The sequence below is a fragment of the Diabrotica virgifera genome, chromosome 9, assembly GCF_917563875.1.
Source record: "Diabrotica virgifera virgifera chromosome 9, PGI_DIABVI_V3a".
In the NCBI taxonomy this organism is placed as follows: Eukaryota; Metazoa; Arthropoda; class Insecta; order Coleoptera; family Chrysomelidae; genus Diabrotica; species Diabrotica virgifera.
In genome coordinates this window covers 69,371,682-69,383,447 of record NC_065451.1, presented here as the reverse complement: position 1 = coordinate 69,383,447, position 11,766 = coordinate 69,371,682, and the positions used below count along the sequence as shown (strand labels likewise).

The window sequence follows — 11,766 nt, the reverse complement described above, 5'->3', positions numbered from 1 at the left end:
AGCACAATAGATGCCATTTTTATTATCAGGCAAATAGTAGAAAAGTCTATTGAATATGGAAAACCAGCATACATGTGCTTTGTAGATTTAAAAAGTGCTTTTGACAGGGTGAGGCGAAATGATATCTTAAATTTATTACAAGCTGAACAAATAGACCACCAGATAATAAGGCTAATTAAGGAAATTAACAAGAACAACAAGACCAGAGTTATAATGTCAACAGGAGAAACAGAACGCATAGAACTAAAAGGAGGAATCCGCCAAGGAGACTCGCTCAGCCCATTGTTATTCAATATGATGATGAATCAAATAATTCACGAAGTCAGAAAACGACATGGATACCACATGGGAGCGCATAAAATCACGATACTATGCTATGCCGATGATGCAGTACTAATTGCTGATAACGAGGATGACCTACAAAGGCAGCTCCACACTTTAAATCTCACAGCAAATAAATTTAATATGAGAATATCGGTAGAAAAAACTAAATGTATAGTGATAAGTGAAGAGCCGCGTAGATGCAAGTTAGAAATAGACGGCAAAATTGTAGAACAAGTAATGAAATTTAATTACCTAGGAGTAGAGATCACTAGTGACAGGAATATAAGAACAGAGACCACAACACAAGCAACAAAAGCGGCAAGAGTAAGTGGTTGCCTCCGAGAAACCATATGGAGAAACAAATATCTGACCACGGAAAGCAAAATAAAAGTATACAAGACAACAGTAAGACCTATCCTAACATATGCAGCGGAGACAAGGACCGATACAAGAAAGACGAAACAACAAATCAACAATATCGAAATAAAAGTATTAAGATCAATAGCGGGCATATCATTAAGATACAGACAAAGCAACAGAAGTATACGAGAACGTTTCAAAATTCAAAATATTAACAGGTGGATAAAAACAAGAAAGAAAAACTGGAACGAACATGTAAATCGAATGGAACCAGATAGATTAGCGAACATCTGTAAAAACAACAAGCCGTATAGCAGAAGACCCGTTGGAAGGCCGCCGAAAAGGTGGAAAGACAATGTACAGTCAACAACAACTGAAACGGAATAAGAGGCAGACAAGCAGGAGTAATCCTAGTCGCGCGAAGAAGAAGAAGAAGAAGAAGATCGCTTCGATGAAATCAATTTTTGAAGTGGAAACTTCTTGAGGGACGTTTTGCACTTTTTGGATGGGGAAAATATTATATTAGCGAACCTTCATCGCTTCGAAGAAATAAATTTTTGAAGTGAAAACTTCTTGGGGGACGTTGTGCACTTTTTGGATAAGGAACAATTATTAAATTAGCAACCGTCATCGCTTCGACGAAATAAATTTTTTAAGTGAAAACTTTTAGAGGGACATTGTGCACTTTTTGTATGGAGGAAAAGTATTGAATTAGGGCCGTAATCGCTTCAACGAAATAAATATTTGAAGTGAAACTTATTTAGGGACGTTGTGCACTTTTTCGATGTAAAAAAGTATTAAATTAGCGACAATCATCGCTTCGACGAAATACATTTTTGAATTGAAAATTTCTTTAGGGACGTTGTGCACTTCTTGGATGGGGGAAAAGTATTGAATTTGCGACCGTCATCATTTCGCTGAAATAAATTTTGTACATATATAAATTATGTGTATGTATACATAAATAGCACAGGGCATACGCATCGCGTATATCGTATATGATATAGGTATAGCACTTCTTTTAAGATGGGGTAAAAGCATTGAGCTCGTAATTTATATACTATAAGAAGTTTTCACTTCTGTCGGCACTCCCACGAGTGCCTTTAATTTTTTTTATATATCCCATATTTTAGCCGTAATCAAAGAAAACCAGAGGTTTAGCGCACCCTGTATTGCGTCAATATTGCATATCAATAATGTTGACCGTGTAAGGTACGCTTTACATAATATTATGTTTATCGCGATGTAGACATTTTTTTAAACTAAACAAGATCGTGACAAATTTCAATCAGGCATGTGCGTCGGTGTACTCCGCTCTAAGTAGATGACACACTCTTAAGTATGTATGTGGTCTGAGTCAGCTGTCTGCTCAGTACAGTACCAGTACAGTACAGTAACTGCGATTTGTCTGTCTAGGCTAGGAATTACAGGAACTATGAATCCAGTTAAAATGCTCGAGTTACTTAAAGGTGAGCTCGAATTTACAATTACCGAATATCCTTCGGTAACAGTATGTTTAGAAGTCGATGACAATAAGTACCACAGCACAGCAAAATCCAAAGCTATTGCCAATCGCGACGCTGCAATTTTAGCTATAAAGTATTGGCATCAATGCGACTATTCACTTGTGAAGCATTCATTTGATAGATCTCCAAGAATCTTACGAAAGCATTATCCGGACCTTAAGTTTACTGATGTTTCCAATGGAGAAAATTCCTTGGTTTATTTAAATATAGGGGATAAAGTGTTTACGGGATATGGAGCAGACCCGAAGTTGGCGAAAAAAGGTGCGTGCATTATGGGTATGCGTTATCTACTTACTTCAAAGGTTGAAAGTTTTTTGTCCAAACGTTTAGAAGACATTAAAGTAGACGACGCTTTTGAAGGTAAGAAATATTTTAAATACATCTCTGTCTGTGTCTCCTCTGTCTCTCTTTCTTTTTCTCTCTCTTTCCCTCTCTCTCTCTTCTAAGCCAAATGTGTAAGATTGCTGACCGGCCGGATCAACACATCTTTCTTTTTTATCCTCTAATCCTCTGAATAAACTGTGTATAGTTCCTTCCATTTCCATTCTTTTCGAATTCTTGCTGTTTTTTGACCTCGCTCCATCTTTGTCCAATTTTTGTCGTGTTTTCTCTTCTTCTTTTTGTGTAGGTAGACATGACTATATTATGTTTTTCAATATGACTTCAGTAACAGTAAGTTGTCATTCCATCGTTGTTGTGGTGTTCCTACCGATCGTCTTCGTCTTCCTAGTGGGGAACCGTCTCCCGCCGTCCTTGCTACTCTATTTGTTGTCATTCGGCTTATGTGGTTGTTTCATTCCTCTCTTCTGTTTCTTACCCAGTTATTAATATTCTCCACCTTGCATCTGGTCATATATCTCAGCTCTGTCCCATAATGTCTTACCATCGATTTTTCAAAGGGTTTTCATCTCTGCTGTTTCTAGCATTATTTTTATCCTTTCAGGTCGTGTTTCTGCCACTTATGTCAATAATATTATTAGACTGATGATGACTGTTTTGTAAATTCTGCCTTTCCTTTTTTGTGCGATATTTGTATTTCTCCATATTGTTTCAATCAGATAATATGCGGCACTGTTTGATTTATTCACTTTTCACTTGATCTTCCACTTCTGTTTCGAGCTTTCCGTAGCTCTATAGTGTGAAACTCCATGACTTGTTCTAGGTATTATCTGAACCTCCAGCTCTAATTTACATCTTACTAGATTTGCTGTTATAACCATTAGCTCGATCAAAGAACAATCTGACCCCCAAAAAAAATAAAGGAAGGATGAAAATTTGGGAATCGGTAGTTGAAATTGTCTATTATTATATAAGAAAACGTTTACAATTCTACATCCCCTCCATTTTACAAAAATGGAGGGGAATACCCCCCTCTCGAAGGTGAAAAATAAACATTCAAAATAAGACCGGAATTGGATAAAATGACTAATTCTAAGCAACTTTTGTTCTATAGAGATTTTTCCCTAAGTCAATATTTTTCGAGTTATTTGCAAGTGAATATGTTCATTTTTAACAGAAAAAAACATGTTTTTGGACGGGTTTTCGGAGATAACTCAAAAAGTAAGTATTTCAGCGAAAAAAATATTCTTAGCAAAAATATAGCTTATAAAAAACTGAAAAAATGGTGTATACATGAGGTCTGTAGACGCAGTAGAAGCAGAGTTGTAGCTAATGAAAAGTAGGTTCTTCTTCATCAGATTCCAAATCGAATATTTCAATGTGAAATAACCTAAAAACGGAGCTCTTTTCTGGGAAAATTCATTTCAACTTTTTTAAAGTGTTTAAAAAAGGTTTATTTTTGTTTTTTAAAAAAACTTATAACATTAAAAGTAAGTGAGTTACGCTCAAAATATTGTTGGTCCCTTTTATTTTTTGGTAAAAAAATCGCGAAAATGACCCCCTAATTAGCATCACAAATAAATTTTATCATTACCACTTCACGAGTTACTTTGGTATGTATTATATATATGATCTGTAAGTTTCATCGGTTCAAAGTGCTTATTTTTGAAAAAGCTGTAGTTAAAATGGCTTGAACGAGTAACTAATCACGAGCTTAGGCAAATTTTGAACAGCCATAGCATAACCAATTTTTGTCTAACAAGAAAACAAAAGAGAAAATATTCAGAAAAGCAAAACATACACTTTATTACCCTTTAAGATTTTTGGTATTACTAATAACTTTTAAGTTAATTCCATGAACAATTCCATTTTTTTTCAAAATAAAAAATGTTTTATTTTAAACCCATTTTTTTTTCAAAAAGGAGCACTTTGAACCAATGAAACTTATAGATAATATAAATAATACATAAGTAAAGTAACTTGTGAAGCGGTAACGATTAATTTTATTTGGGAGCTAATTAGGGGGTGATTTTCGCGATTTTTGTACCAAAAAATAAAAGGGACCAACAATATTTTGAGCGTAACTCACTTATTTTTAATGTTAGAAGTTCTTTAAGAAACAAAAATAAACCTTTTTTTTTAACACTTTAAAAAGGTTATACTGAATTTTCCCCGAAAAATGCCCTGTTTTTGGTTATTTCACATTGAAATGTTCGATTTGGAATTTGACGAAGAAGAACCTACTTTTCATTAGCTACAACTCTGCTTCTACTGGATCTGCAAACATCACGCGTACACCATTTTTTTTTCAGTTTTTTATAAGCTATATTTTCACTAAGAATATTTTTTTCGCTAGAATACTTACTTTTTGAGTTATCTGCGAAAAACCGTCAAAAAACATGTTTTTTTGTTAAAAATGAACATATTCACTCGCAAATAACTCGAAAAGTATTGACTTAGTGAAAAAACTCTATGGAACAAAAGTTGCTTAGAATTAGTCATTTTATCCAATTCCGGGCCTATTTTGAACGTACATTTTTTCACTCCCGAGAAAATATTTTTCACCCCATATTTTCCAATGCTTGTTAAATGGAGGGGATGTAGAATTGTAAACTTTTTCTTATATAATAATAGACAATTTCAACTGCCTATTTCCAAATTTTCAACCTTCCTTTATTTTTTTGGAGGTTTTCGTAAAATTTTGTGTTTCCTGATCGGGCTACATGCATTTGGTCTTTTTGGGGAAATTAAGAATGTTAAATTTTCTAGCGGTCATATTAAATTGATGCAGCATATGTATGTTGTAAATCATCTTCACTTTGAGAGATTAGTATTGCGTCGTCTGTATATACATACACCAGTTTTTTTATAATTTATATTTAATATATATATGACCTCATACATACACCAGTTTTTTTATAATTTTTTCATAGGTTATATTTTTGTAAAGAATATTTTTTTTCGATAAAATACTTACTTTTTGAGTTATTTACGAAAAAACCGCCGAAAAACGTGTTTTTTTTGTTGAGAAATGAACATATTCACTCGCAAATAACTCAAAAATATTGACTTATTGTACCCCGTCAAAATAGCCCCGTCGAAAAAGCTTCAACCAAATAGCCCCAACATAATATCCCGCACACAAAACAGTTCCGACAAAATAGCCTGCAGACAAAATAGCCGCGGAACAATAGCTTGCCCACAAAATAGCCCCGACAAAATAGTCTCGACAAAACAGCTCCCTTCAGAATTCATCATGAAATTAATAATCCCTTAAAAATACATTTTTTCGGAAATGGTAATTATTTATCCTCTATTCAGATGTTTATCTTAACCACATAAAATAAAAATGGTCTTTTCAGAAAACTCGAACTCTCTGTCTTGTGTTAGAACAAATCAGGAAAAAAATTCCTGGTTTTTCCTCGTGATTTACTATGGAATCACACGAGAATTTTACTGTCACCATTGCGTGTGGTTGTCTTTTTAAAGACGGATCACATGCTATGATTTTTTTCATGTTTTTTTTCACGATTTCATGTAATCGAATGAAATGTCTTTCAATAAAGTCGTCCCAGGAACGCAACTCATAAATATTGGCAATATAATTTCAAAGTTTTTTACAACTTAGTAAATCTAAGGATTTTATTTTTGCTGATAGTTTGCACCATTTTAGTTACGAATGTACTTTAAACCTATTTTCTAACAATCAAGACTCTAGTACCTTATATCTACATGATTTTTACTATGATTTTAAGAATGCAAACTATTTTGGTCTTAATAATTTTTTAGCAAGTGTGCAGTGGGAACAATGTTTCTCAAATAATATTAATGATTCAGTTAACAATTTTTGTGAAATCATGGCTATGGGAATTGCTCTTTTTGTACCTTTGAAAAAATATATATCTAGCAGTTTTCCTAAATGGTTTTCACCAGAATTGCGATACATAACATCTCAAAAGAGAAAAATGCATAAAACTTACAGTAAATCACAATTACATTCAGATTACCTAAGATTTTGTCAACTACGTACAGAATGCAAACGAGTCAGAGAAGTATGTTGGTCTCAGTATATATCTCATGTAAATAATGAGTTCAAAACTAATCCTAGGTACTTTTGGAAGTATGTGCGCGACTTAAAGTCTAATCACTCACTACCACACTCAATGCAGTATAATGAAGAGTCAGAGCCGTGCGGTACACATTTTCAATATGATGCAAGTCTTTGAAATGCCGCCCCATATAGAGGGTGTTTTTAAATAAGTATCACAAACTTTAATGAGTAATTTTAAATGAAAAAATAATGACAGCTTGCTCGATAAACATAATATGTAAGCAAATGCTTCGTTTCCGAGATACGGGATGTTGAAATTTTGATTACAAGCTGACGATTTATTTGTTGCTCTAAAACCGGTTGAGATATGCAAATTAAATTTGGTGGGTTATAAGAGGTAGTTATTGTGCATTTTTTGACATACAATTAAGAATTTTATACGCACCATTGGCGCGCATTTATAGAAAAAAATAGTACGCCACTGAGATATTTCAAATTAAAAATAATTTTTGAATTCCTTGTTTAATTTGTGACAAAAATATATGTTCCGTTCTTTTCATACAACGCACCGTTTTTATGCAAAAAATATCTTAACGCTTACAAAGTTATGAGTTTTTAGAAGGGAAAATCGATGAATCAAAGAATTAAGAGCATAGGCGCAAATTTGCTTGCAATGCTTTTTTAAACGCATTCATTTCTTTTCGAATCCTGAAAAAACTATTAAATATTTTTTTAAAATTTAAACGCAGATTGAATGACTGAAAGACAGAAACCGAGGGCCGAAAGTCCCTTAGAATAAACAAGTGTTTCTTTGGAATAAGATATTTGAAATTAAAAAGTTGACTGAATTTTCTCTTTTTTTTTGCACCCCTGTAACTTGTTCAAATATACATTATAGAGGTTTTCATGGACTTCCGGCCCTCGGTAATAAGGTAGTCTTTTATTCTGCTTTTAAATTTTTCAAAAATACTAATTAGTTTTCTCAGGATTCGAAAAAAAATGAATGCATTTAAACAGCATTACAAGCAAATTTTGCGCCTAGCCACTTAACGGCAATGTCTAAAGCCGGCTGCGGCCGGCTTTACTTCGGCGTCGTTCAATGTTGCCGAATTCGACCTAATCGGCAAACATTTTGATCGTGTGTGATCGTGCATCCAACGAAATAGTACAATTTTACCGCAGACAGACAGCCTATCTTCTGCAGTACTGCAGAATTGATATCATCGACGATTTTGTCGAACGACACCGTAGTACCGTGACTGGCCGGATTAAAATATAGATGAACAAATTCATTTTAAATTTAGCTCCATCTGTTAAGAGCTCGTCCACAGATTTTTCTTAATCAAATAAACGCTTTTCCTCCTGGCTCTAATTTTCTTTTTCAGCTGGAAATTCGGAACTTATATCAAGATTTTCTGCAATTTTATTAAATTTTCATTTGTTCATTAGCCATATTGTCTCTAACTTTTCAGTTTTTCTATAGTTTCTGACAACATTTTTACACAATCTGACACTCTAATTTTTGATTGTACTGATTATGCCGCCCCCTTGTAATGCCGCCTGATGCGACTGCCTCGCCGCATCATAGCACGGCACGGCCCTGTGAAGAGTTGGCAGAAAATGGCCAAGACATTGTGAACCTTTTTAAGGAATACTTTCAGACAGTCTACACTCCTGGAGACCAAAATAGTTCTGTGGATAATTTAGTTTTACCTGTAAATTGTTCACAAAATATTGACTTTGCAGACATTTCTATACAAGAAATTTATAATAAAATTTTGCGTTTACCTAGTAAAACTACATTAGGTCCTGATGGAATACCCAATATTCTACTTAACAGGTGTATCTGTACTCTTACAAAACCATTGCATGTTTTATATAATTTGTCCCTAACAACATCTGTTTTTCCTGATTACTGGAAAAATAGTTATATTATGCCTATTTACAAGAACGGAGATAAAAGCAATATTAAGAACTATAGAAGTGTTTGCATACAGTCATCTATTCCCAAACTTTTTGACAGATTGGTTTGTGGTCAGTTAAGTTGGTTATGTCGAAATTTAATAAATAAGAATCAGCATGGGTTTTTTTCGGGTCGATCTACTATTACCAATTTAGTTTTATATCAGAATAGATTAATAAATGCTATGGAAGACTTTAAATAAATTGATACAGTGTATACAGACTTTTCTAAAGCTTTTGATCGAGTTGACCATAGCATTTTCCTTAAGAGGCTCATCGATATTGGTTTTGGCATGACCACAGTCACCTGGGTCAAGAGTTTTCTGTCTGGCCACCAACAGAAGGTTAAGGTTGGATCCTTTCTGTCAAACTCTATTGCAGTTACATCGGGCGTTCCTCAGGGCGGGCACTGCTCACCGATTTTCTTTGATCTGTTTGTGAATTCTATTTTCGACTGCTTTGAAAACAGTGATGGTTTAGCTTTTGCTGACGATTTTAAAATATCAAAGATAATTTCTAGTCCTTAAGACCAACACCTTCTGCAGGAAGACCTGGATAGATTGACACATTGGTGTACAGTAAACAAACTCAACCTAAATGTCTCAAAATGCTGTTACATTAGTTTTTTCAAAGGTAATAAGAAGATCAATACTTCATATAAAATAAATAATGAAGATCTGAAATATGTTTCAAAAGTTAAAGATTTAGGAGTGATTTTTGACGAAAGTTTGAGTTTTGTTGAACACATTAATTACGTAACAGTTCAGTCTTCAAAAATGTTAGGATTTATTTTGAGACACTGTAGTAATTTTTCAGTTGACACTGTAAGAGGAGTTTATTGTTCTTTGGTGCGATCTAAACTTGAATATGGCTCTATAGTATGGTCTCCATATCATGCAGTTCATAATATGACTGTTGAAAAAATTCAACACAAATTTTTGAGGTTCTGTGCATTTAAATTAGCTGAAACTATTGTAGATCACGATTATTCATTAATAGAAAACAGTTTAAAACTTAATACATTGGAAAATAGACGTAATCAAGTAGGATTAGTATTTTTGTACATATAAGTTAATAAATGGAAATTTAGATTGCTGTGGTCTATTAGGCAAGCCGCACACCAAAGAAACATGAAACGAAAAACATGAAACATGAAACGAAAAACATGTTTCATGAAAAGAAAACACTGCTAAACAAATCTCAAAGTCCGCCTATCAATAAAACGAGTGTGATTCATGCTAATGACACATTTTTATATTCGGAGAGTCTCATAAATGGCCGTACGTATATTTGTTTAGCAGTGGTTTATTTCCATGAAACGTAATTTACGTTTCATGTTTCTTTGATGTGCGGCCTGGCTTACAGTGTATTAATGTTGATATACAAACTAGAAATCGAAGAGGTGATTTTATAACATTTTATATTCCTTTCCATCGCACAAGTTATGGCCAAAATTCACCTATAGATCGTTACTGTAAACTTATAAATGACAAACACATTGAAATTTTTGATATATCTTTGAATATGTTTAAAAATAATTTAAATAGAGTATTTATTTAAACTTTTTTTGTTAGTTCTAAGGTTACAAGTACCTACCTATTCTTATTCTAATACTTGTTTTCTAATTATAATGTTGTTAAAGTATTATTAGTACATATTTAGCTCGTAAACTTATTATTGTTAATTGTATAACTTTTAATGGGGTAATCTCGTCAATAAATAAATACTAAAGTCTTTTATTTTAAAATGTATAATATATAGCCCGTCCGCTATAACTTTTCCCATGCGGTACGATTCATTTTCAGTAGTAATAACCCAAGGACATTGATAATTGTTCGAAAAATTTTTATAACATATTTCGAAAGCTTGTTGCTTGGAAACAGACCGACGCCGTAGGCGGAGGTCTGTTGCCTGTAAGCAACAAGCTTGAGAAAGTTGTTAAAAAAATTTTGAGCATTTATCAATGTTCGAGGGTTATTCGGATAGAAAATTTTTTGCTGGTTATGAAAAAAAAAAATACAGAGCAGAAACAATTTATTTAAATGTGCAATTAACAATTCTTCCACCGTCCGATTTCCATCTAATTCATATTTCCTATCATTGCAAAAGTCCATAAACGCTTTCCATACAAATTTTTTACTGTAAACAGTATTCTTTGGTATATTTGATTCGATAATTTCATTAATATTCTCATCAGTATTACAACCAAATCGTGACATTTTGAAATATTGAATATTTGAAATGTCAAAATCGAAATGAAACGAAATGTAGGTATCCATAGCTACATGATTGAGTGAAAACAGCCCATGGGATCTGTTTTCAGTATAATGTTGGTTTTATTGGTTGTATTCAATCAGATGACCACAAATTAATTGATTTCATTGGATTTCTAACTGAGCAAAAAATTTTCAATCAAATTAAGTCAAAACAGAAGTGAAACGTACGCCGATGTGTGTAGTATATAGTATACAGTATACAAAGTGTATATACATATCGACGTTCGTTTCAATTTATGTTTTGACTTAATTTGATTGAAGATGAATCGTACCGCTTGGGGAAAGTTATAGCGGACGGACTATATTTGTGTCTGAATTGCGGATAAGAATGAGTCAGATTAAATTAAATTATTAGAAGAATTTTTTTACTAAGCAACAACATTTTTGTTTATTTTATTAATATATTGTACATATTTTGACAACGACGTCCGAAGTGGAAGTCGAAACGTTAATAAAATCATTTTTTTAAGTTAAACTGAGGCTTATTTCCCAATAATTATAATAGTGATTTAAAATGAATAGTACTCCGTTAAAAGGTAAAACATTTTATTGGGGGCGTTTTCGTTGGGGCTGTTTTAGCCAGGGCTGTATTGACCGGGGCCATTTTGTGTGCGATCTATTTTGTCGGGGCTATTTTGTTTACGGGCTATTTTGTATCCGGGCTATTTTGACGGGCTTTTTTGACGGGGCTGTTTGGACCGAGCCGTTTTGACGGGTCACGTTGACTTAGCGAAAAAACTCTGTAGAACAAAAGTTGCTTAGAATTAGCCAATTTATCCACTTCCGGACTTATTTTGAACGTATTGAAACTTACCTTCAGGTCACAAGCGCACAATAATTTGTTTCTTTGGCATGTTAGCTATATTTATGATGTATGCCAAATTCCATGTCAATCCAAGCAGTTCTTTAAAATTTGGAGTAAAAATTG

General features: G+C 33.4%; 1 protein-coding gene across 1 annotated transcript in view; it reads left to right on the top strand.

The window, feature by feature from the left end:
• Nucleotides 1-2,004: 2,004 nt before the first annotated feature.
• LOC126891802 (double-stranded RNA-specific editase Adar-like) overlaps nucleotides 2,005-11,766 on the top strand; it is a 44,792-nt gene continuing 35,030 nt past the window's right edge. Inside the window, exon 1 of the mRNA XM_050661081.1 lies at nucleotides 2,005-2,570. Coding sequence (XP_050517038.1) covers nucleotides 2,030-2,570 — 541 coding nt within the window. The 5' untranslated portion in view covers nucleotides 2,005-2,029. The remainder of the gene's footprint in view (nucleotides 2,571-11,766) is intronic.